The sequence below is a fragment of the Zingiber officinale genome, chromosome 6A (assembly GCF_018446385.1).
Source record: "Zingiber officinale cultivar Zhangliang chromosome 6A, Zo_v1.1, whole genome shotgun sequence".
NCBI lineage: Eukaryota > Viridiplantae > Streptophyta > Magnoliopsida > Zingiberales > Zingiberaceae > Zingiber > Zingiber officinale.
The window spans coordinates 144,799,544-144,825,573 of NC_055997.1; the positions used below are offsets into that span (position 1 = coordinate 144,799,544).

Sequence of the window (26,030 nt, forward strand, 5' to 3'; positions counted from 1 at the left end):
GAACTCATTGAATAAATTCAAAATACAGTATCGTGATATATATTATTTACAGATGATATTATTTTAGTAAATGAAACATATGAAGGAGTAAATGTTAAACTAAAAGTTTGGTAGGAAATACTAAAAGTGAAAAGTTTTAAGCTTAGTAGAGTAAAAATAAAATATATGAAATTTAAGTTTAGCAATATTAAATGTAATGAGATCATTATTAAGATAGAATATGACAAGTTGTCTAGAATCAAAAGCTTTAAACATTTAGGATCATTTTTGTAAAACAATAGAGAGATTAAGAGAGATGTCTTATATAGAATACAAGTATAATGGTTGAAATTGAGGAGAGCGTCAAGTGTTTTTTGTGATTATAAAGTATCTCTAAAACTTAAAGAGATGTTCTGCAATACAGCGGTTAGACCTACTATGTTTTATGACGTTGAATGTTGAGTATAACTCGAGCACATGAGCAGAAGATGAGAGTTGCAGAGAAGAAGATGTTAAGATAAACGCGTGGATATACGAAGATGAACAAAATAAAAAATAAGAGCATGAAAGAGAAAGTCAAAATTATATCTATTGAAGGAAAACTCTGAGAGACACATTTAATATGGTACGCTCATGAACTTAAACAGCCAATAAATATTCCTGTTAGGCGATGTGAAATTATGATAAATATGTACATCAAATGAGTAATAAGAAGACTAAAAAAGAATTGATCAGCAACAATAAGATAAAATTTATTTAAATATAAATAATGATATAGTAGGGAGATAGAGTCTAATGACATATAAAGATCCATATAGCCGACCCCACCTAATGTTAGAGTAAAAGATAATTACGATCACTTCAGGCGGCACGGTATCACCGACCCCCTGGCCTGATATAGGCAAATAAATCACGAAGGCATTTTGCCCTAACACAACAACACCCAATGAGATATTTTATATCTATTGAAAATTGATCCCAAAATCTATTAAAATAATTAATCATACAAATACTAACAACTGTGCTAATACATGGAGCTAAATGGATTCCACCTAGTAGGATAATATTGGGTTGTTGTTAATAAAATTTGAGATTTAAATATTTTTACAAAAACTTGAGCGAATGCTTATAATTTATACAAGTCATTATTCTAATCTACTGACAACATATATCAATTTCTTATCTATATATTCAATGACCATATCAATTAATTATCACCTTTTTATTTATGTAATATAATAGTCGCCAACTCCTATTATTTTTATTTTCTTTCTCCACAACTACTATTTCAATATAGTAATGATTATTTTTTTTTATCATTATAACGATTCCAAATATCCTATAAAAAAATATAAAAATTAATTACTAAAAACATAAATCATCAAGCATTATATCTATACGTGCCTTCATCTCGTTGTAGAACCGAATAACGAAATCACTTTTCTTTTTTTCTTCATTTCTACGTACTATAAACTAAATGATGTTCCTGTACGTAAATGTGGCATTTCCTCTTATAATACTGAACCTTTGAATTTTGAATATCTATATTAACAAAATAATTATTCGAAGGTCACGTTAGTTTCCTTTGAATAATTGTAGTAGGATTTTAATACACTTTATAAATATTATGCTAAATTAAAAAAAAATTGATTACATGCTTTTAAAAAATTAAAAAGGGAGATTAATAGGCCTCCATTCAAACGGGCTTTGTCATGGTCCAAATGCTAATCAATTGTAAGTCCGAATTGAGTCATATTGAATAATTGACTCATGACATGAGGAGATTAAAATAATTAATTTTCTTCTGGATTCAATCATCCATAATAATATGAATAAAATTGTCTTTCATTCCTTCATACGTCTAAAATAAATATAATCATCTTTTATTATAATAAATAAAATAATATTTGTCCTCATGGATGGCCGAGTTGATACCCGAGTAGTAAATTACCACATAAAAATAGGGGACAAATCCTGAGATAAATAAAATGACCTTGCCTCCGTTGATATCATATAAACGGAGTGACATTTAAATCTAGATAGGACAAATATCTTAGGATAACTTTTAATTGTGCATAAATTGTACTATAGTTCTATTCGAATCAAAAGGAAAGTCATCTACTTAAAGAATTATTCAATCAAGTGGAAACACCTAGATTATAAAAAAAAAAAATAGAGAGATAGATAATAAAATTGCCTTTTAATCATTTTCTCTTATTTTTCATGAGTAAACAAATAAAATAATCAAATTAGTAAAGCCAAGTCTATATAAAAAATATCCTTCTAAGAAATAAAAGAGATTAATGAAATGGTATACTCTCAGCTTCTCTCTTCGTAATTAAACCCAAGCCTAACATTTTAGTTGAACTTCGTTAAGTTTAAGTGAACTCATTATCACCATCATCATCACCATTATCATCATTATTAATTATCATCGTAGCGTCAACAACTATCTCTAATAGACGAAATCCATCTTGAATGAACTATTTCTTTAATTTCATCTCAATGAACTAACCTTAGCCTCTGAAAATCACATCCATCTAAATTGAATTAAGTGTGTTGTATCTAGACTAAACTAAGCGATTCATATTAGCTTCCACTCACCTCAATCGACCTCAAATTAATTATATAAAATGAGACTATGCGTCGACATTGTAGTGGGAATCAAACAAATAAATTTATCATATATTATATATATATTTTATTGCCATGTCAATTAACAAACCCATATCTAATTTTTTAATAAATCACTTTAGTACATATAATTAGAGGTGTCAACTAGATTACAAATAGATTTGTAATCTTGCATTTTGAACTATTAATTAATACCCCAAATCCAAAACCAGATTACAATTTAATTAAATTATTAATTAATAAATTAATTAAATCTATAGGGAAGATAAAGGAGGAGGAACTCCAACGGATTCGGTCGGATTTCTTTGTCGATAGAACATGCTCCGTCTTCCTCCAAACTACGATTAATCATTTATTTAATAATCTTTAAATTATTCCCCAGCAAATCAACTGCATGCCACGTAGACGGCATGAATTAATGCTCTTAATCTTAAAATTATCAATCAATAATTAAAATAATTAAGGACCCACCTCCGTAATTAGCGCTGTGCCAGCTCTTGGAACTCAAAAGAGGCCTTGCGTCAACAAACACCATGTCCTTTGTTTTAATTTTTTTTTCATAGTTAAGCTTTCATTAATGGAAATTTGTCGACTAATTAAATCATACTTATTCTCCATTATTGACAGCAAAATGTACATAATAATTTTATTAAAAACAGAGATTAGAACAAGAGATGGTACCATGCACGCGAAGCAACGCGACTCGATTAATTAAGAATTAATTAAACTCGATCGGCGATTAATTAATCAAACAGCAACTTTAATTAAAAAAAAAATTAATCAGGAGCACGCGTAGTAGTCGACCAGCTCGTCCAGCGACTCCGGCGGCGGCTCGGCGTTCTCCAGCATCCACAGCAAGTGCTCGAAGAGCACCACCTCGCAGCCCACCACCGTGCCGCCGCCGGAGGCGGCCGGGAGGTCGCCGCCGGTGCGCTCGACTAGGACCTTGAAGAGCGGGTGGCGGAGCAGGTCGGCGGCCACCAGGTAGCGGCGGCGGGAGCGGCCGACGTAGACGGGGTGGAGGCCGGCGGGGACGACGTCGGCGCCGTGGAAGGAGCTGGCGGAGGAGAGATGCTGATGCTCCTCCTCGTCGACGGCGGAGGAGGAGGCCCCGCGGCCGGAGATCCTGCCGGAGGAATGCCACCGCTTGATCATGCACTTGAGCTTGTTCAGCTTCCCGGTCATCGCCATGGTGGAGCTCGGCCGGAGAGAGGGAGAAGGGGAGAGGTGGGAGAGGTATGTAAAGGGAGGGACAGTGCGGTTTTGTAGACCGAGCCAACCGTCGACCGGTCATGCCGGTTCAAAATTTAGTAGTATTTAAAATATAATTTAATTACCTGTATATATTTTAATAATATCTACTTAACTATCAAAAGAATCTATTTTAAAATATATTTTAACATTAATAATTTTTAATTCATCTATAAATTTACTTTATTTATTAAAAAAAAAACTAGTTCAACTGCCGTTTCAATTTTAAAAGCATGTCCACCGGCAAGATGGGAAGCTGCCAGCTGAGGGAGACAAGATGGGAAGTGGGGTATAAATGAAATTTAAGGTGAGGATTTTAATTTATTAATTTATTCTTAAAAAATAAAATATGATTTTCTAATTAACATAGTGTTTCTCTCCATTGGAAAATTATATTGATAATGATTATGGGTGTCATAATTCATGTGATCCTAAAAGGAATATAAACTTCATTTCAGTTGGCTATGGTGGTAGCTAATGATCTTTAAGAACACATCACAAAACTGAAAGCTTAGCTGCTCTGGCAGTTGAACTAGCTTTAGTACGTGCTGAAACTTTAAGTTAAAGATGGCTTAATTGTTCTTGTCAATTGAAAGAATGACCTACCAAACAAAGCCAAATTAATTAGCCTCTTAGTCTTAATGACTGACCTAGCTAACAAGTTGCAATCTAAAGACTTGAGCAATCAGCTGCAGGAACCAAGGGAGTTGAAACGCGCACGTAAGCAATTCTGAAAAATAAAATAAATGCCATTATCATGATTGGTTGAAGTGATTCAAGCTATTGTTTGGTCTAAATCAAACAGATGTCAGAGCTGTCAGGTAGTGGGATTTGATTCATTCACAGACATGCAGGATCATCAAGTGCATAATGATTGTGTATTAAAATATTCAAGGAACTACAAGACAAAGGAGAGAAACGTGAGCATGAGAATGGAGACATGAACAGCTCTATTGATCTAGTGAAGGCATGAGTTGGGAGTTGGTCAAGGGACACGAAAACACAGATGGAGGAACAGTGTTCCTTTTTGTTGGTTGAGTCCACCCACATGAGTTCCATGCTCCTGTGTTTGGCTTGCACAGCCCCCTCACCTGAGTTCCATACTGAGGAGATGAAGCCAATTCGCCAGTATGGAGTAGTAGCAGACATGCATTGTATGCTCTCTCTCTCAAAATGTGTGCTACTGTTTTAAAATAATCAAAATAGGACTATGTTATACAATAATAGAATGCTACAAGAAAACAAAAAACTCACCCTTGATCCAATCAATGCTCAGTTATGATTACATGAGAACAGACAACCAAGAAGAACCATAAAATAACAGGAAGTTTATAACAGTCACTGCAAGAGTAGCACGCATCAGGTTCAAGCATGTTTTAATTGTAACAACTACATCATGTAACAATATATGATGACAAGTAGTTAATAGTTAGTAGAAACATGTCAACAACATAAGCAATATATCAAGCCCCTTCGAAAATAGGATATTCAAATGTTTAATCAGTTAACCGTAGCTGACACAACTGATTCTCATTATCTCCGTAAGCATTGGTGCCTGAAACAAACGGGGAAAAGGGAGGTACCATCTTTCACAATGTTAAGTACTTTAGGCAAAAAAATGACTTAGCCATTCAAATGGAAGAAGATGACTTACATTTGTCTCTTAGTTACATAGTATAAGGTCCCTTGGCACTATTGGAAGAAGATGACTTACATTTGCTTCTTATTTACATAGTATAAGGTCCATTGGCACTATTCTCTGGCATTGACAGGAGATCTTCAAAGTTCCAGAGATCCATATCACATATATTCTGAATCACATCACTACTTAGAAAGTCTGAGTTACCACTGTATGGATAAGGCGCCTGCACAGAATTCATGGGATTGGAAAAAGAGAGTTTGAGTGCAGAGTTATCAGAAGGAATTAGTTCTCCAGCATCATTTTCCAGTTTCTTCGGCGGGGAACCTTGAAAGCAAGCCATTTCATCAGCTCCAGTCATGATTGAAGCAAGAAATGCTGTGATCTCAGGAGTTTTAACCTCGGTAACACGGCTATTGTTGGAACCATCAAAAAAGTTGCTTTGTTGATCAGAGTGTAAATTGTTTGCAGGCCCCCCAGTTGGTAGAGACTGTTTCATATTGGTGAAGGAATTCATGATCGATTGTCCAATAGGTACTTTCTCTTCAAGGAAGTCAAAAGAACAGAAATCTTGATCTGGTTCATTCAGGAAATTGGTAAGATTATTGAAGTTGAACTTCTCAGGTTGGCTAGGCTCGCGTACTTTTGTTGCATTCAATTTCAGTGGATGATTTTGAATAGCTGGTGGTGTCTCATCAGGGAAGTTCACCTTAGCTTTCTTGCCACGGATACGACGAGCTTCATTATCATACGCTCTTGCAGCTTCTTCGGCAGTGTTGAAAGTTCCAAGCCAAACACGAACTCCCTTACAAGGATCTCTAATTTCAGCTGCCCATTTTCCCCATGGGCGCTGTCGGATTCCCCTGTATTGGGTCTTTCTCTTCCTCTTGGCACACTTAGCTGCAGGTCCACTGAATTCGACTGGTTTCAGTGCATGTGGTGCATTTGCTGCAGCTTAATAGCAGTTTGAAATTTAGACCATTTGCAGTGTGATTATTATTAGTTTAGGGAAAATGAATGAAAACCAAGATAGAGCTACAAAATCAAAGAGTCTAGCAATCTAGCATATAAAAGAAAACCTTACTAGGAACCAGATTTGGATGCAACGTTCCTGCTTCCAAAATAAGAAAAATGATAAGAATGAAAAAGCATGAGCAAATAACATTTTCATTTCTAGGGAATATCATAATATGTTCAATAGCAGTCTCAACATTTATACTAGTCCAACAGAGAGGCGACAATAACAAACAAACAAAAGGCCTATCTATTTTTGGTTATCTAAACATATCTTATCCAATCATTGAACTTCATTCTAAGGCCATAACACCAACATTATCATTTTCTTTATTAATAGTCTTAAGAATAATTTAATTTGGTCTTATTCTACCCAACAAATCAATCCTAATCTCAGCATGTCTAATTATACAATCACATTAACATATCCATATCATCTTTAATTTGTTTCCTCTCATTTTATTGGATACTGGAGATATGCCTAAATTTTCTAAGATAAGGGTGTTTTTTAAGCTTTCTACTAAAATCAAACATTCATCTTGGTATTGTTGTCCTACCCCACACTCCTAGGAAGTTATTGTTCTATAAAGAGACTATATCTTACTTAAACAGCCTCAAAATGCTAGCTTTCACCTTACATCAGTGTAACATTATCATAATAATTTTAACCATTTTTAATCAGGAATTAAAAAGAAATTGAAAGAATCCAGGTAAGAAAAACATATTGCCTTATGTTTTGCCACAAATTTGAAGTTATGAGCTAATTGCAAGCTTCGGATGAGTCTACCTTGGAGAAACATATGCTCAAATTACAAATTGAAGCATAATAGATATGTTTAATTTTTTGTTTCATCAAACTGTTACATAAACATTCTGTGGGTCAACCCTTACTATGAGAGATAAATTTATGTTTTCAAACCAATAAAGAGAGTTGATTGTTCACACATTTAATACCACTAATTCAAGTATGCAAGCCGTGACAATGATTAGTCCTTTTACTCAAAAAAAAAAAAAAAACAATCAATCAATTAAAAAAAGAAATAACTCTAAACTTTTACACAAAGAAAACAATCAATTAAAGAACATAGATAATTCTTATTCATCTAAGTGGCCCAATTCGTTCAAATCCTTCTATCTGAATTGGTTTGATTTCTTCTGGATTCGTGATAATTTTTCAATCCCCTATGTAACTTTCCCAATTGGCATTGATGTTATTTTGCTACATTGTTTATTACCTTGTATTTGTTGATATTATTCCTACTTGTGCCTACCATGTATATATGGTGGGGGATTTACATTCTTATTTGAAGATGATGATTGTGCACGTGTATTGTGCAATTTCAAGTATTCAAAATACAACAATTTTTTACCCTACTCTGTTCCATGGTATCATAGTGAATTCTCAACCCTTTAGTGTATCCCTTGTGTTTTATGTTTGAGTTGAAGCTCTAGGATGATCATGGCTTGCCCCTCTCTTTCAACATGACTCCCTTTCCATCTTCTCTGCCATGATAATTATTTGGTGATGACAATGCTTCTTCCATTGTACCATCGCTGCCTTCTCCGTCCACTGCAAGCACGCCTATAAGGCCTGAGGTGCTTCACTAGGTTAGTGGATCTAGCTTCCTTTTCCTCACGGAACTGCTCCAACACTCCCCTCTTCACAGCCTTTTCAATCTCAAAACTTCATCCTTGAATTCCCACTGTCGATCGACAACTACATCATCCAAGTCATTCTCGACTTGGAGAACAACCTTATCCTATGTGATCCTCAATCAGAGAATGCCCACTACATGCTCCTCTACATCTGTTGCTCTACATCACACTGATGTCACATCTACCTACGACCAAGTCCAAGAGATTCACTTCCTCCAACTAGACTCCCATTGAAGTCTCCCTACAACATGAACCACATCCAACTCCTTACAACTTGCAGATAGTGAATGGGAATCACCTTCCCAACTAACAAATCAAGGTCCTTGGACCCAAATTAACGAAAGCACACCGGATATTGACAACAATACACCACCAACTCCGAGCCACCTGAATTGTCAAAGTTGATCCTCCACGCTATCAGCAACTTTGCACCACCTACTTGCCAAGATTCATCCGAACATACACCAAGATTTGCTTCCCAAATTGACACTAGAAAATTTCATCTGCATGAGATGCAAATTGAAGATTCTTCCAACATCTTAAATTTGAAGGGGTGTTAAAAGAAGGAGATTGTTCTCAATCACCTACCTGATTCCCTCTGATCGTCCTAGTCAATTTGGTTTGATTTCTTCCAAACTCATCTCTAATTATTTCAAAATCTATCTCTGGTACTTTCTTGATTCATAGTAATGTTATTCTCCTATTTTGTATATTATGGTATTTGTTGTATTATTCCTACTCTTAACTACTATGAACGATGTGATTTACATCCTGATTTGAGGATGATCACCGTGTATAATATTGTACTATTTCAAGGACTGAAATCCCAACAACTTTTTCTCTCAAACTCTCACAAGCATGGTATACAAAATGCACCTTAAATACTGTACCAAAACATTGTAAAAAAAAAAGGCAATGGCTACCTAAAAAAGAAAATCTATTACCATGGTTGAAAAGTGAAACCATTTCAAAGAAACAACTTTGTGAATAGGAAGAATAGCCACATTAGACGAAAATGAAGAAATAAGTATGAGATGGAAAAACTTCAAAGGGAAAAAACAATCTCCATTCTCCACAAAATCACTTAATATAAAGAAGTGTTTTCTTCTTTTTTGCAAAAGATAAACAAAGAAGCTTCAATATGAATCATAGACAGAAGATTACTCCTTTAGAACTGGATGAAAAGGAGCAAACCCCCAAATAAAGTAAACCACATAATCTTCCCTGCAGAAAAGAAGCAATTGAAAAAGTTACAGTCACCAAACAAGAAAAGGAGTTAAGTGAATTCGAAAATATTTGTTGTCCGAAATGATGCTCATCCTCGAAGTAACAATAGGCAATAGAGAAACGGGAAAGGATGTGGCAAATCTCACCTTTAGCAACATAGGGAATAAATCTCTCCAAACAAGAAGAAAAACTTACTATGATTTAATATTTCCTAGTTCCTGGTACAGGGAAGAAATTCGGTAAGAAATCAAAACCAATTAATCAATATCAAGCTCTGAGAAGAACTGGATGAAATCAAAATTACCAATCCTTTTCACCAATGCAGATTAAAAAGTTGAACAAAAAAAACCTAGAAAAGTTCACAAAGAAAAAAAAAACTATTTTTTTTCTCCACAGAACAATACCTTTGGATGCGAAAGCAAGCGGCTTGTGGTTGACTACCTCCACATCAGATTCCATCAGCTCCTCCTCGAACTCCTCGAAGTCCTCCTCGAAGTCATCTTTCACCGCCGAGCGCCGCCCGCCGTTCTTCTTCTTCTTCTTCCCCGCCGCACTAGCTCCGCCCTCCTTCAGATCCGACCACAGGCAGTCGGAAGTTAGCCACCACGCGGGCCTACCCACCGGAATTAAGTCAGAGATGATCGCTCCTCCGCACATCTTCGATCGCCGACTCCCCTTTTTGTTCTCAAAAACACCGCTGAGAGAGAATGTTGCTATATATAGAAAGGGAGAAATGGTGAGGGATTGGTTTTATATTCTATTGAAATTACAGAAACAAGGGAAGGTTAATGTATCCAATAATCAAATTTTGCTAAATATTGATAGGGAAAATTTTATTTTACACCTCATATTTATTTTCTCTGACAAAATAGTTTTAAACTTACGAGCGCTACCAAATTATTAGGGTTGTTTGTTTAATTTTCAAAGAAATTGGATCTAAAATGATTTTTGTGCACCACTTTTGGAAACATTAATTATTTATAATTTAAAATCCAAGAAATATAATTATGTTTTTCTTTCCATAATATGCCACGGAAAATGCATTCAATTTGGCTACTTGGCATATTTTTCATTTTTAATCTTATTTTTTAAGAAGGTTGTAATTTTAAAAGAATTTTATATTAAAATAAAAATAAAATAGATATTTTGTGTTAAAGCAAAATTTAGCTGAATTAAAAATTATATTCAATTTGTTTTTTTTTACTATATTGACTTAATTTAGTATTATTACCATATCATAATTAAATTTTATTTTAGATTTTTTTTAATTATTTAAAAGTTTAGAAAAAAATAATTTATATTCAAACAAGGGTGGATATTTTTATTTTTACAATACGTCATTCATCTTATTTATTTGGACAAGATCTAAAAGAAAATAGTATGTATTTTTCTTTTTTTTTCATTCAAATTGAGTTTAAAAAAAATAAAAGAAAAGCGTACGTGTGCATCAATAAGCATCCAACTATAACGGAAAAAGAAATATTATATTATTTTCAAATTTGTAATATAAAATTTAAAAAATGAAGGAAATATTATATTGTTTTCAAAATCTGATATATTATTAATTATAATGATATTATTTTAAACCAAATAAAATTTCAAAAAAAGGATGATTCTTTTGATGTCCACCGTCGGATCACTAGGCGAAGAGTCCCAAGCGAACAGGTGTGTTAGTTTTGGGGATCCAATCGCCGCCCTGGATGAAGGTCGCCGGCGTGAAGGAGGCCGCCTCCGCCCGCGAGATGACCTTGACGCCGGGCCAATTGACTCTCTTGTCAGTGCCGCCGCCGCCGCCCGTGTTGCTGTACTCGGAGTAGGTTAGGGTTTTGAGGGCGAAGTCGCCGTCCCAAGGCATGTAGCCTTGGGTGTCGATGAAGTCGCCGATCTCGGATTCCATGATGGCGGTGCGCGAGTATTTCTGCCACGGGCGGCCGAGGTAGTTCCGGAAGGGCTGCTTCGGCGGAGGGTCGGGCTTGGCGAGGGCGGGATCGGGCACGATGCGGCAGTTGTGGAGGACGAAGCCGGTGGTTTCCTGGGGGAGGGTGCGGCCCTGGGCGAGGACGATGGTCTGCTGGTTGTCGAGGGGGCGGAGGACGGTGAGGATGCAGTTCTGGAAGACGGCGGCGGCGTCTCCGAAGATGAAGTCGATGGTGCCGAGGATTAGACAGCCGCGGTAGAACTGGCGATGGCAGAGGGCGTAGAGGGTGTCCTGGTAGCCCTCCATGCGGCAGTTGAGGAAAATGGCGCGGTCCGACTGCACACGGAGCGCCACCGCCTGGTGCTTGGCCGCGCCGGCCGTGTTCTGGAACCCCATCGCCACGGCCATGAACCCGTCGCCGATGGCAGCTAGCAGACAAAAAGGTAAGCAATTTTATTTCTTTTTTAATATTCCTTTCAAAAAGGAATTTATATGTGGCTGCTGGGATTCGAGCCCAGGTCTCTACGGCCACAACGTAGAATTCTCATCACTAAACTACAGCCACAGTAGTGGAAGTGACCAAGACCAAATTTTATTAATAGTAATCTTACCGAAGGTAGCTGTGTGGAATGTCTTCACTCCATCGACGAAGTTTTTGCTTCCTGTTACAATCGTCTTCCTCGATCCATCGCCGTACATTGTGATGTTTATCATGCTTGATCCCACCTCCACGGTCTCCTCGTATACTCCCTCCTTCACATAGATCACATACCTTCATACAACGTCGTGACGATTGCTGAGAAAGCTAGAAGTTTTTTTTTGTTTGATAGATTGAGAATTTTGCAGGTCGCGATTGCTTGCCTTCCATCATATTTCGCCGGCAAATGAGACAGCGCGTCCGAAATAGTCTTGAAATCTCCGGTTCCATCCTTGGCCACAGTCACGTTGGGCGTGAACTCCTTCGTGGCGCGGCTCTCCAACACTCTCCGCTCTGACTCTGGCACCCATGCCGGAATTCCATTGGCGGAGTGGTTCTCCTCCTCCTCCTCCTGGAGGAGCCGGCTGCCTGAACCATGCAGCACCGGCGCAAAAGACGAGACTTTTCCCACGATGGTCAGCGCGTTGCTCGTCATCCGCTTCGCCGACTCCAGCCTCGCCTGCATCTTGTCCTGGAGCTCGCCTGCGGGGAACCCGTCGATGCATGTCTGCTGGTACGCGGAGGTGGCGCTCAGCCAGTTCTTGAGCTCGTGCACCTGCGCCGGGAGATGCGACAGGGAGTTCGCGTCGTCTATGGTGCCCAGCGTGCGGTTGAGCTCCCCGGAGGCATACCCGTGCATCTCCCGGCATTGCTCGACGGCAACCTTCACGTCCGGGTCGTCGGATTTTATGTCGTCCAAGCTGGCGAAGGCCCCGTTGACCTCGTCCACGAGCGCAGAGATGGCGGCGCGGACATATTCCTTGGGAGCGGAGTTGCCGTTCGTTGACTTCTTGAGGCTCGCCTCGCAGGCGCTCTTGTAATCCGTCGACACGCAGATTATCTGCTTCCCAATTAATCATCTCGTTAATTGAAATTCTTACCATTAAGATCAATTTAATTACTATACTTTCGGAGAATTTGATTATATGTTTTAAGGTCTAATTACGACCTGGATGACACTAGAAGTGGATCCATGGTCGTCGCCCTTGTGGGAATCAGAGGACGAAGAGGATGATGATAAGGCGGCGGAGCCACCGCCGGAATGCTTGCTCGACAATGAGTTTCCGTGTCCCCCATCCGCGGGCTTGTATACCACGGCGACCGCCGCGACCACGGCGAGGATAACCACCACGGAGGCGACGGCGCCGGCGATCATGAGGCGTTTCCTCATCCTTTGAGCCTTCTCGGCTCTCCGCCGCTCCGACACAAACCCAAACTCCTGGAACGCAGACATGGCTGCGACCTTCGTCGATCGACTCAAACTTTCTTTGCTCTTTATCTGCCTCTGCCTGATTCCTTCTCTCTAGGAGGGAAGATTTGTAAGTTTTATCAATTAGAGAAATTTGTTCAGAAAAACCAGAGGCGGGGAGCAGTTTGAGGATCTGCTGCATTGGGTGGTCAATGGCAATTCCAAGATTCTTAATTTCTCGCGATTTTATAGACATTAATTAGTAGTCCAATTTCTTCAACTATTGCAGGAATGAAATGCTCTATAGGAGCCCACTGCTGTAAGGAATTGATGTAGAAGACAGCCATGCGTCGGTGGAAGTGAAGTTAACGAGAGTGAAGTTGTAGGCGTCCATGGAGTTCATGAGGCTGAAGCCGGGCCACTTTACCCGCCCGACGGTGTCGGCGCCGGGACCGTAGTTCTGGAACTCGCCGTAGTAGAGCGTGCAGAGCGCGAAGGGGCCGCTCCACTCTAGCCACCCCGCCGGATCCACCGCGTCGCCGATGAAGGACTGCATAACCACCGTGCGAGAGTAGGCTTTCCATGGGCGGCCGAGGAAGGTTTTGGCGGCGCGGCCGAGTTCGGGGGCGGCGCTCACCGTGCAGTTCTGGATGGAAATCCCTGTGGACTGTTCCGGCATGGTGCGGCCCTGTGCCGTGATGACGTTGGATTGACCGTGGAGAGGGAGGCGCGCGTAGAGGTTGCAGCTCTGGAAGACGGCGGCAGCGTTGCCGAAGATGAAGTCGACGGTGCCGTAGACATCGCAGTCGCGGTAGAACTGGCGGAGAGTGTGCACGTATAGCGTGTCCTGGTAACCGAGGAAGCTGCAGCGGTAGAATATGGAGAGGTCGGCGCTGTTCCGCACCGCCACCGCCTGGAACTTCGCCGCCCCCGCAGTGTTCTCGAAGGTGATGCCGACGGCGATGAACCGCTCCCCGTTAACCGCTGCAATAGGCATATTAACATGTCAATTAATTCATTTCTTCGCGTCAAAACTCCAACTTGTGATCGGAGAAGGTATCAAAATTTCATCTTGACCATCGATTTGATTGATATTCTCACCGAATGTAGCGGAGTTGAAGGTCGTCCATCCATCGCCGACGCTGTGATTAGACGTGATTACTGTCCGATTTATGCCAGATCCGATCAAAATAAGATTCCTCTTGTTCATGGGGACGACCACATTTTCGCAGTAAACGCCTTCGCTTATGTAGACAGCGAAGTACCCGGCGACAGCAGCGGCAGTGTCGTTGGGGGCGAAAGCGACTGCGTCGGAGATGGAAGTGAAGTCGCCGGTCCCATCTTGGGCTACCCTCACCCCTGACTTCGATAGCTTTACCGGCACGATCAGGCTGAGCTCCTCGACGAGGCTCCGCCCGGCGGTCGTCGGAGGAGCAAGCGGTGGAGGTCCTGTTAACAAAAGCACGAACATCGAATCAAACAGATTCAACCATGAGATCGCTTGACACGAGGCATTTCATGGCCTCAAGATCTCCTTTTTCCAAATCTGGGTCCCAAAATAAAGCTCGCGAAAACAGAGCACGCGCGCATTTGTTTTGAGTTATTGTCGTTGATCACCTGTGTTGGCGGCGGCGGAGCTCCGGCCCAGCGCGGTGGCGACGAGCCCGAGCGAGACGCCGTAGAGCTGCGTCCCGTTCGCGAGCGTGCTCTGCAACTCCGGAAATCCGCCGTCGCGGGACGCCTGCAGGCCGTCGTAGCATGTCTGCTGGTTAGTCACCACGGCGCTCATGAGCGCGCGCACCCGCCCAGCGGCGGCCACGTCTAGCGACTTCCCACGCCCCAGCTCAGCCTGCGCAGCAGCCAGGTACTCCGCGCTCAGCCCGGCCAGGTCGCGGCAGTCCTTCATCGCCCCGCCGCCTCCAACTCCGCGATGCGCCCTCGCGCCGCCGAGCCTGCCGGCGAGATAACCGTCGAGGAGCGCGGCCGTGCGCCGCGCCTGCCGCAGCGCCTGCCTCACGGAGTACTTGCCGTACTCGTACTGGTTCTTCGGCGTGGACCGTAGAGGAGAAAGCATTGCGATGCAAAGCTTGGGATAGAAAGACGACTTGCAGGCAGCCGCTGGAGACACCAACGAAGCCGGCGGTGCGCCGGCGGCGGCGACCAAGGGGATTAGAAAGCAGAGCAGGAGAAGAAGAGCTCCGTTCGACAGCATTGCTACACGTGTGACAGTAGAAAAGGTTTAGCGGCCTGCTCCACTTGGATGGATCGGCGAACGATCGAGCCTATAAATAGTGAGTGGAAGGGACTAAATGGAAGACATGATCGGCCGCCCACTTAGAGCTATCACCGTCCACATCGTCTTCCACTTCGCGAGTGTGCAGATCTATAAAGGAAGTAATTTCGATCGGAGGAGGAGAAGACGTGGTTGGCCTGGGGATGCCTTGTCACAAGGGACGGTGCAATAAAGTTGGAGGAAGAGTTAGAGAAAAGGGTTGGGGAAAAATGAAAAGAGCTTCATATCATCATGTTTTATATATATATAAAAAAAATCAATATAATGCTCCACCTCCACCATTGCCACCAAGACATGGTAAGATCTGAACTACAAGAAAAGACATGTGTTTTTAATTGTAATTTTATTTATTTTATAATCCAAGAACATCCGACTAATCTTCATAGTGACCCATGTAATCCTATGAAGTTTTTCAGAGTATCGGGAAGTGAATATGAGTCCTGACATATGACCCAATATTATAAATGATTTCAGTAATATGCCTCAAAGTGAGATTTAAACTTTTATTGCTCAGAAAACTCATCTCATCGTTTATCATCACACCATAATCCCGAGAACCTTGACATGTGTTTTTAAGCAAACAAGCAGAGTGGTCTTTGAGCAAAAATGATTGTTTTTAAGCAAACATCACAAAAATATAGTTATTGTTCCCGTCTAAGACCGTGACGTGGTGAGTCAACGAAGAGCAACTGTCGTTGAGAAAATTGCAAGTGACACAATGGTAAAGGGATTTCGAGAGTACTCTGCTGATACTCAACAAAAGGGGTTAGAATAGGAGCCGAAGTTGGATTCGGCGTGATTACTCTGATGCTCAAGTTAGCATAAGCATTAGGAAAAAAAATGCAAACAATTGAGCAATAAAGGAGTCCATATGGTTGTGTGCGCATATCTACGCCCACGAGAGCGGCGTCCTATTATAGAACCGTAGTTATAACCTCTTGTTTTCCATGTGTTCTGAGATAGATGTTTATGTTGCCCACTTCGTCTGAAATAAACAACTACATTATCCATGTCTTCCAAAATTAAATGGCTACGTTACCCATGTCCTTCGGGAGATAACGGCTACATTGTCAGCGGATCAACAAGCCACTTAAGATGTGAGTCCCTGCCAAGAGAGTCGGGAGACTGAGCTGAGAGGGAGTCGAGTAACCGAGCTCTTGGAATCGATATCCTGAGATGATGGTGTCTGGTGATCGAGCTGTTGAAGTCACATTCCTGAGCAGATGGAGTCAGGTGTTGCTATGTTCTGACCTAATCTGATATATCTGTGATATGGGTTATAACGAGTATACCCAGGAGGTATCGCGGCAGCTAAAGTCAAGATGATGAGACAGTCAAAGTCGAAAAAGGAGAAGATCTCCTCACCTGGCTTTGATTGGTCGCTCAACACTAAGGTTTTTAGATCCAACCTGACCTAGCCACTAGTCGGGCGAGGAGAGACAGTCAATCCTTAAGACGATCGAATATAGGGAGTTTAGTGTCTTAAGGAAGGCTAACCTTACATGTCAGCCAGAATGGCCGACTCACTCCATAATAGACCAATCGTATGTTTAATCGAGGAGAAGGTTAAACTCCTTACTTTGTACGAGTCTCTCTATACACACCCGAGTAACTATGATTGTCGATCGCCCCAATGGGTCTCCTTGTAGAATTGAAACGCATTAGGGGGGGTGTGAATAGCGCTCGTGGCTTTCACATTCGTTTAAAAACAATCAGAGTAAAGCACAGCGAAATAAAGGGAAAATCAAAACAAGCAATCACTAACAATTTGATTTACTTGGTTCGGAGCCTGTGACAATTCCTACTCCAAGGCTTGCGATCGTCGATCGCTTTCGTTGGGCAATCACTATCAATCCGAATAAGTTACAAAAATAATTACAAGTGTGTATAAGTAACTTGAACAATTAAAGAAAATATTGACGACTAAGAGGAAGAAATCTTCAGCGTAATTGTTGTCGGATCAACTTTCGAGTGTCATGGAGGCATTTTCTGAGCAGCACGCAGAAATAGAAGATGTTCGGAATGTTGCTCTCTAACTGCTGGTTGAAACCTTCTTTTATAGTCTACTCTGGACGCTTGGAACCTCCCTCGGGCGCCCCCACAAGTCTGACATGGCGTGTTCTGGTCAAAACTCGATCTGGCAGAAGTTATTCACCTTCGAACGTCCGAACCACCCTCAGATGCCCCTACCGTGATGTAGGTTTGCCAATCACCATGCTCTAGCTCGCTGTAAAGATTGAGTTTTTGTCGTCCAGGCGCCTAGAGCAACTCCAGGTGCCTGGACCATGAGGGCGCCTGGCCAAGCACCCTGCCTATTGACGAAGCCAGTCCAGGCGCCCAGACCACCATTTTTGTGACTTTGTCTTCCTGCAAAATAAGGTTAATCCAGATAAATAATATGTGAAAAATGATAAGATCTGATAGCCTTCGGACAGTTCGGTTCTGATTTTGAGTTTCGCTAAAACTCTAGGTAGGACTGACGCCTACTATTTCCTCTTCGGGAAACCCGTCCTCACCTACTCCTATCAGAAGAAATTAAGGGTTGTTAGCCCGATCCTCCAAACTGTCTGAACTTTTGCTCCGCATCCGAGACTTCAGGACTTCATGCTGAACGTCCGATCCATTACCCGTCCAGTCTTCCACCTGGTGTCCGCGACCACTAAGATTTTCATCTAGAGTTCTCGACTTTAGAATTTCACCCAAAGTCCTTGACTCGCTAAGACTTCGCCCAGTCTCCCGAACCAGGACTTCATTGCCTAACCATATCTATAATTTTTCTATTTGTCTAACCACAACTAGGACTTTCCTTTACCTACAATCACTTAGGACTTTCTTGCACATTTAGTTCAATTTGTTAGACAACAAGACAATTTAACTTTGAACCTCTTCGCCATTATCAAAATACATGTTTGATCATCTGGTGCTCCCTGCACCAATAATCTCCCCTTTTTATTATGGCAACCTGGTTCAAAAGTTAAGTAAAAACATACAAAGTAGTAAGTCATGAAGAACAAATAACAAGTAAATTTTCAAGTAACATTTTTCAAGGCAAAAATAAAATATTGCTCACTCACTTTTTATCAAAATAAGGCTTTTTACTTTACTTTTAACACCTTTCTTCCCCTTTGACATATATCAAAAATAGTTACTAAATAGAGAGACAAGTTGTAAAAAAGACTTTAAATTTGAAAAGTTAACTTCTTAATATTTTCCTTTAAGCTCTTCGTGAAAGTAACACTTAACTTTTCAAAAAATGTGTTTAACTTTAAAAAATCTTAGCTAAATACTTAGCTTTGAAAAGAATTTCTTTAAAAAATACTTAGTTAAATACGTAGGATGTGTTTTGTTTATACGTTTTCCATTTTTATTTTCTAGAAAACGTGAAAATTGTGTTTGGCATGTATTTTCCATGTCCGTTTTCTAAAAAAATAGATAGCATTTTTTGAAAAATAGAGAATGTCTAAAAGTCATTTTCTATTCTCTAGAAAATGCATGTTTCCATAAAATGGAAATGAAAAACGCACAAACCAAACGAACCCTTAGCTTTTTAAAAAATTCCTTTGAAAAATACTTAGCTAAATACTTAAAATACTTGGCTTTAAAAAAAATTTCTTAAAAAGACCTAACTAAATTCTTAGCTTTGTAAAGACTTTCTTGGACAAATACTTAGCTTTTTAAAGGACATTTTTTTAAAAAAATACTTAGTTTTAAAAATAATTTCTATGTAAAATACTTAGTTAAATACTTAGCTTTGAAAAAAATATTTCTTAAAATTTTAAAAAAGTAGTTGATTTTGAAAGAGCTTACCTTATAAATATTCTTTTGAAATATACCCCCAAAAAACTTAATTTAAAAAAAACAACTTGTTGGTGCAAGTTGCACCAGAATCAAACCTAAGTTTTGATGTTGTCAAAGGTTCAAGTTAAGTCTTGTAATGATCTGATGATTTGGCTAAGTGTGCAGGCTATCAGGAAAGTCCTAATCATTGCCAGACAGTAAAGTCCAAACAGGTCTGGAGGACCCAACGTTTGGCAGGTAGGGTGAGGTAAATAACTGGATGAGCGACGGTGAGGTCGGTTCCTGAAGGGAACAACCTAAGGTCGCTGATCCAACTGAAGAAACCGGGAAGGTTTCCAAGTTGAGATCAAGACAGTTCTGCTGTCTTATATTACTCATGCATATTACTACTCATGTATTATAACCGTGCTAACTTTATTTTACAGGAATATTATTGTTATATCGAACTAACTTTGTATTGCAGAATCATATAACCCTTTGGACTTCAAATGGTCATAACTTTTGACTCAGAACTCAGAATCAGGCTCTGTCAGCGGCCACGCGTCCAGCACTCAGAAACCTTCAATTTACCAAGGGTTCAGTCAACTGAACAGGAGGTTCAGTCAACCGAAAAAGGCATTTTATCAGTCGACCGAACAAAGGTTCGGTCGACCGAAAAGGCAATTTTGGCAAAACAAATCACGCTCAGAAATATGGTGTCACAGCATGATCAGTCGACCGAAAATGAGGTTCGGTCGACCGAACAAATAAAAGCATTAATGGAGCATTAAGTGTGAATCTCGGCGAGAAGGAAAGGAAGCTGATCGGTCGACCGAAAAATGGGATCGGTCGACCGAACCATTAAAGTTCAGTTATTGTCAGAGATCGAGCCCGCGTCAGACTCTAGCCAGGAAGGAAGGGAGCGGGTTCGGTCGACCGAACAGAGGGATCGATCGACCGAACGCCCAAGGCACCTATAAAATGAGGTTCGAAGTCTGAGGCGAGGATAACTCTTCTGATCATCTCGAAAGCTCTTCTTTGCGTACGGATCGTGCTACACGTCTTCATTAGCCCAACAAGCCACTCCGTCCAGAAGTACCAACTGCGCTTCATATTCTATTACTGTCGGTATATTTTCATATTGCATTGTACTTATTATTTAGTAAGATTGTAGGGTGTTACAATCTTACTCATTTGTACGATCTGCTTCTTTCCGAAGGACTTCGGAAAGAAGGGTTATAGTGCTTTGCCCATCGGTGCGGTCAAGGACCACGGGCCTTCGAGTAGGAGTCGAACTAGGCTCCGAACGAAGTAAAATACCTTGTCTTATTTTCTTATTTCCGCTGCACGACTTTAGTTTCAAAATACGAAAAAGAAATAGTTTTTAAAAGGCGCGATATTCACCCCCCCCTCTATCGCTTCAAACGATCTATCACAACTCACTATTTATCTTTCTCTTAAAAAGTTTGAATAATTTGTAGGGGATAGTGAGCTTAAATAATTTAATTAATGCCTTGATTAATGACTATGATCCTAGAGTCTAAGCGTGAATTTTTTTTTAAAAAAATATGGAAGTAATTATCTATTTTCATGATTTTCTATCTCACTCATTCTATATTATTAAACATATTCAACTTATGAGTTTGTGTGAGATGGAGTTAAGTTAAGTTTAAGTATTAGTGCAGTTTGCACTAACGGTCTAACTAAGGTTTTGATAAATAAAAAAATAAGTTAAGTTAGGTATTGTTGTGATCTAACCACTTTACTAAGTGTGCAGGAGTTAACTAGATAGGTCAACGGGCCAACCAGATATCTAGTGCGAAGTCTAGATAGGTCAACGGGCCGACCGAATATCTGGCAAGAAGTCCAGATAGGTCGACGGGTCGACCGGATATCTGGCAAGAAGTCCAGATAGGTTGACGGGCAGACCGGATATTTGGTAAGAAGTCCAAATAGATCGACGGACCAACCGGATATCTAGCAGGAAGTCCAGTTGGGTCTGCAGACTAGACAACTAGCAAACTGGTAAGTAAAGGTAAGTCACTAGAGAAGAGTGACTAAGTAAGGGCGCGCTCCGGTTGAAGGGACAGTAGGTGTCGGTCCAAGTTGTCCATTTCGGATCCCTAATCTAAGACCTTAACTAGTTCTGGGTCTTGGGAGGACATGAACTAATTACTACTCATTATTATAACTGTGCTAACTTTATTTTGTTGGGCAGATGTTTTAGTTTTGGACTAACAACTTTTTGCAGGACAAAAGAGCAAAAAGCCTTCAGATGAACAGTACTCGAAGGGGCCTTCAAGGCTGATGGAAGGCGTCTTCGCACTATTTATGGAATACGCCTTCAAAGGCTTTGGAAGGAGCCTTCCGTAGGATGAACTTTAGTCGTGTAAAGCCCGAAAAATTTCTGAATTTATTTTAGAAATATCCTATGATTTTTATAGATTTTTAGGATATTTTTACATAATTTTTTGAAGTACCGGAAGTAGCAAAAACAAATAAGTCGCAAAATGGTTTACGCGGGAATCGAACCCGGCACCCATCAGAGCCTACGACTTATTATGTGTTCCGGAAACCAAGTGAACCCAGCAGGGCCGTGCTGAAAGGATAGGAAATCAAATATATTTATATTTGATTTGGGAGAAATAACTATTTGATATAAAAAGAAAACTTAAGTGGGATGGGTTTATTTTTCTTTTGGGTTCGGCATTTTCTCTCCTCACCGAAGCCTTTCTCTCCCTCTCCCGTTTCTTTCTCTCGACGCAGCAAACAAAGCAAAGGAGACCTAGGGTTCTTTCCCAAGGATAGTGTGTTCACTTTCCGGCGACCCCACCAGCACGAAGTCGGTTCTTCTCCGCGAGAGGAATGCAAGGACGTAAGTGGTTCGTCGAACGGAGCAGTTTTTCCGGAAAAACCTAGCGGATAGAATCGTAAGAAAACCTTGCGATTGAGGTAAGAAACCCCACACCTGCAGTATAATTGCTCTCGCTTGTTAGTGTTGGCGTTAGTTCAGTAGTTGTACAGTTTTCAGTTATAGGGTGTGCTTTTAGTGCATACCAAGCATTCGGTAGAATGCCCAGTTCAGAAGGATGCACCGGTAGGCGTCCTAACAGCATGAAAAATGTATTAGAAATATTTTTATTCAGCTTATTATCAGTTATTATAGCTATATGGATCAGATATCCATTGGGTGGGCTCCCACAGTAGCCTCTAGGTTCAGATAACCTAGCTCTAGGTTCAGATAACCTAGAACAGCAAAGTAAAATAAAACAGTATTCAGTATTTTACTTTTATTCAGTTGGCACTGTACTTGGATCAGATATCCATGGGCTGGACTCCCACAGTCGTCCCTAGGTTCAGATAACCTAGTAACCTTGCTGGATTCGGAACTTGCAATCCCGGGTCTCGTAGGGATGCGCGCATAGTAGGTACAGTTGCCAGGGCCCAACAACATGTTTAGTATTTTCATCTATTATATATATATAGTTTTCCAAATAAGTAATCAGTGATGGAAACACTAACTTAGTTTCAGTTTCAGTTAATTATCTCAGTTAAGTTTCATGATTTGAGTTCATGACCAGTTAGATGTATATGCATGATCAGTTCAGTATTTATGCTTAGTTCAGATACAGTATGCTATGCTCAGTTTGTTTGTATGCTATGATCAGTTCAGTACATGTTGTTTATATGCCATGTTGCCATGCTCAATTCAGTTTTCAAATAGCATGTTTTAAAAACATAATCGCATCGTTGCATGTTTTTGTGAGGTAGATGGTTTCTTACTAAGCTTTTTAGCTTACAGATGCTACTTTTCTTATACTGCAGATACCGGTAAAAGAAAAGTGGACTAGCGGAGGCTGGAGGGCGATGCTACGATGGTGTGTGTGTGCAAGGGGTCTGGAATAAAGATCCTTGGGATCTACACGCTTTTATTTCAGTTTTAGTACTTAACATGTCCAGTTTTATGACTTAGTCTTGTTACTAGGTGTTATAGCTTAGTAACTATGCCTTGTTTAGTTTATCATGTTTAGAATGTTAGTATTTACATGCTAGAGTGTTTTTCATGTATCTAGAGCTCATGTATGTGATTTTTGGCACGAATCAGTGCTGGAAATCAGAAATTCTGATTTCGTTTCAGACTATCAGAACCTGGATCGGTCATCAGACCGATCCAGTGTCATTCCTTTTCCTGGATCGGTCAGCCGACCGATCCAGATGGATACAGTAGCCTACTGTATCTCCATGGATCGGTCAGCCGACCGACCCAGCATCGAACAGAAGGTATCCCAGCGTCTCCAGGTGCCTGGATCGGTCTGTAGACCGATCCAGACACACCTGGATCAATCTTGCCGACCGATCCAGCTTCTGCTGGATCGGTCCGCAGACCGATCCAGCAGGGCACAGAATCGTGGTAAGTTTGATCGATCCGTGGATCGAACAGCAGTTAGCTGGGAAGTTAGCTTTGAGTTCTAGCTCAGATGGGAGGTTAAGTATCTTCCTTAGCACATATACCCCATCCGGAAAGGTCTTGAACCCTTCCTTATAACAGCATGGGGGTACCAGTTGTCAGTTTAATAGAGTCAGTGAGTGAAATTTTATTTTACCCAGTTTTCCGCACAGTACAGCACAGTAGCTTCAGTAGTTAATGTAGCGTTTCCAGCTCACAGCTTAGTAACCAGGAGCTGGGTCGTTACAGAGTGGTATCAGAGCAAGTTCCTTACTTCCTACACACACATCAGCATTGTGCCTACAGCTTCCAAGTAAGAACATCTCTCACTCAGTTTTGTTTTCAGCTTTCATATCAGTTATATGTGCTTTCGTGTTTGCTCTCATGTTGGTAGTTAATTAATTCATGTTTACAGTGATAGTATTTAACATGTTACCAGTAGTTAACTACAACATGATAGCCTAGTTATATATATGTGTTCTCTGCTATTTAGAAAATAGTACGAGGACGTCCAGCTAAGAAAGCATCAGCGGCTGAGCCCCAGCAAGAGGCAGGCAGTTCAGTGCCTCCCCCAGACCTTACAGCACTAGTAGCTTAGCTACAGCAGCAGTTAGCTGAACAGCAGCAGGAGATAGCCTCCTTAAAGGCTAACCAGCAGACTACTCCCCCAGTCACTCCAGTACCGAACCTCACGACTCCAGTAATCACAGAGGTTGTACCAGCTCACCCTGCAGTACCAGTCCCAGTAGCCCCAGTAGCAGGGGCTAAGAGAGAAGCTTACCTTATCCAGTGGCAGAGAATTAAGCCCGAGAACTTCTCAGGCACCAGCGAACCATGGGATGCTCAGGCATGGTTTAAAACACTGGAAAGCACGATGGAGCTTCTAGACTGGCCAGAGCACGAAAAGGTGAAGTGTGCCTCCTTCTGTTTAACAGGAGACGCACGCATATGGTGGGAGCGGATTAAATCGAAGTGGCCAGTAAACCAGATGACATGGGCCAACTTCGAGAAAGAATTCTTCGAGGAATTCTTTCACATGTAGGCCACGAACCGACACTATGATGAGTTTACAGAATTTCATCAGGGCAACCTATCAGTTCAGGAAGCCGTGAAGAAATTCAACAGGTTGGCCCGTCTGTGTCCCGAACTAGTCAGCACAGAGAAGGAACGAGTACGGTTGATGCTGAAGATGCTCAGACCAGAGATCGCAATGAATGTGGCTGGTGGCGTTCATAGGCCACAAACCACAGAGGAGCTAGTGAGTAGTGCTCTGATCACCGAGCACTATCAGCACAGCATCACCCAGCAGAAACAGGTTTCCACAGAGCCCAAGGGACAAGCTGGCTCAGGTACTCAGCAGAAACAACAGGGACATAGCTCCAACTGGAAGGGGAAACGCAAGGCAAGCAGTGACCCAAAAGGAGGGCCAGCTGGAAAACATTCCAGACATCCCAAGTGTGATACTTGTGGGAAGCACCATCCAGGAGTTTGCCGCAAGGGTACGCGAGGTTGTTTTGAATGTGGACAGGAAGGGCACATGGCTAAGCAGTGCCCGAACAAGAACAGTCTTCCTCAGCCTCAGCCGATACAGTATGGAGCTCAACCAGCGCAGCTACACCAGATGTATGCTGCCTTAGATGGTCCACAGATCAGTCAGGGTAGATTAGAAGCCCCCACAGCTATCACAAATGCCAGGATTTTCTCACTGACCAGAGAGGACGTAGCAAATGCCTCGACAGTTGTCACAGGTCAGATCAATATTTTACAGCATAATGCAACTGTCTTATTCGATACTGGGGCAACCCACTCTTATGTATCCAGGGCATTTGCCGAGAAATTAGCAACACCTCCAGAGGTACTCAATAGTCAGTTTCTGACAACACTACCCTCAGGAGACATTATGGCATCTACGCACTGGCTCAGAGCAATGTCAGTCATTATAGCAGACAGAGAACTTTTTGGTGATCTGATAGTGCTAGAAATGACTGACTACGATGTCATCTTTGGAATGGACTTTCTGATCAGATACGGCGCTTCTATAGAGTGCCGTAAACAAAAGGTCATATTCCAACCTGAAGAAGGAGTACAGTTTGAGTACATAGGAAAACCAAAGAGAAAAGCCAGGAAGTTTCTCTCAGCATTGAAAGCACAGCAGCTATTGGATTCAGGATGCATGGGATTTTTAGCAAATGTAGTCAACACCAGCCAGGACAAGAACCAACAACTATCAGAGGTTCGAGTCGTTTGTGACTACCAGCAGTTTTCCCAAGAACGTGGACACCTGTGAGATTGAATTTGAGATAGAGCTC

The 26,030-nt window shown here is 41.2% G+C and overlaps 4 protein-coding genes and 1 non-coding gene across 7 annotated transcripts; all 5 read right to left on the bottom strand.

The window, feature by feature from the left end:
- Positions 1-3,248: 3,248 nt before the first annotated feature.
- On the bottom strand, positions 3,249-3,834 carry LOC121994536 (auxin-responsive protein SAUR78-like). Its single transcript, XM_042548533.1, has one exon. The coding sequence runs from the start codon at positions 3,802-3,804 to the stop codon at positions 3,394-3,396; it is 411 nt and encodes a 136-aa protein (XP_042404467.1). The 5' UTR covers positions 3,805-3,834; the 3' UTR covers positions 3,249-3,393.
- Positions 3,835-5,270: 1,436 nt separating this feature from the next.
- Positions 5,271-10,140, bottom strand: LOC121998477 (ethylene-responsive transcription factor 1-like). Of its 3 annotated transcripts, XR_006116519.1 has the most exons (3): positions 9,805-10,140; positions 5,519-6,457; positions 5,271-5,419 (listed from the first exon to the last, which is right to left on the bottom strand). XR_006116519.1 is itself a non-coding variant. In XM_042553417.1 (2 exons), the coding sequence occupies exons 1-2, from the start codon at positions 10,055-10,057 to the stop codon at positions 5,592-5,594; spliced, it is 1,119 nt and encodes a 372-aa protein (XP_042409351.1). In that variant the 5' UTR covers positions 10,058-10,140; the 3' UTR covers positions 5,470-5,591. The 3 variants fall into 3 exon arrangements, 2 of the variants coding, with proteins under 2 accessions (XP_042409351.1, XP_042409352.1); XM_042553417.1 differs by lacking the exon at positions 5,271-5,419 and having other exon boundaries at positions 5,470-6,457; XM_042553418.1 differs by lacking the exon at positions 5,271-5,419 and having other exon boundaries at positions 5,470-6,451; positions 9,805-10,136.
- An 873-nt stretch (positions 10,141-11,013) lies between these two features.
- Positions 11,014-13,260, bottom strand: LOC121998479 (pectinesterase-like). Its single transcript, XM_042553420.1, has 4 exons — positions 12,965-13,260; positions 12,180-12,856; positions 11,930-12,090; positions 11,014-11,746 (listed from the first exon to the last, which is right to left on the bottom strand). Exons 1-4 carry the CDS (start codon positions 13,247-13,249, stop codon positions 11,040-11,042), a joined length of 1,830 nt encoding a protein of 609 aa, XP_042409354.1. The 5' UTR covers positions 13,250-13,260; the 3' UTR covers positions 11,014-11,039.
- On the bottom strand, positions 11,812-11,883 carry TRNAH-GUG. Its single transcript has one exon. It is a non-coding gene; the product is annotated as a tRNA-His (tRNA).
- A 192-nt stretch (positions 13,261-13,452) lies between the features above and the next one.
- Positions 13,453-15,475, bottom strand: LOC121998478 (probable pectinesterase/pectinesterase inhibitor 25). The gene is made up of 3 exons (XM_042553419.1): positions 14,822-15,475; positions 14,306-14,653; positions 13,453-14,188 (listed from the first exon to the last, which is right to left on the bottom strand). Exons 1-3 carry the CDS (start codon positions 15,414-15,416, stop codon positions 13,506-13,508), a joined length of 1,626 nt encoding a protein of 541 aa, XP_042409353.1. The 5' UTR covers positions 15,417-15,475; the 3' UTR covers positions 13,453-13,505.
- Between the last annotated feature and the right edge of the window lie 10,555 nt (positions 15,476-26,030).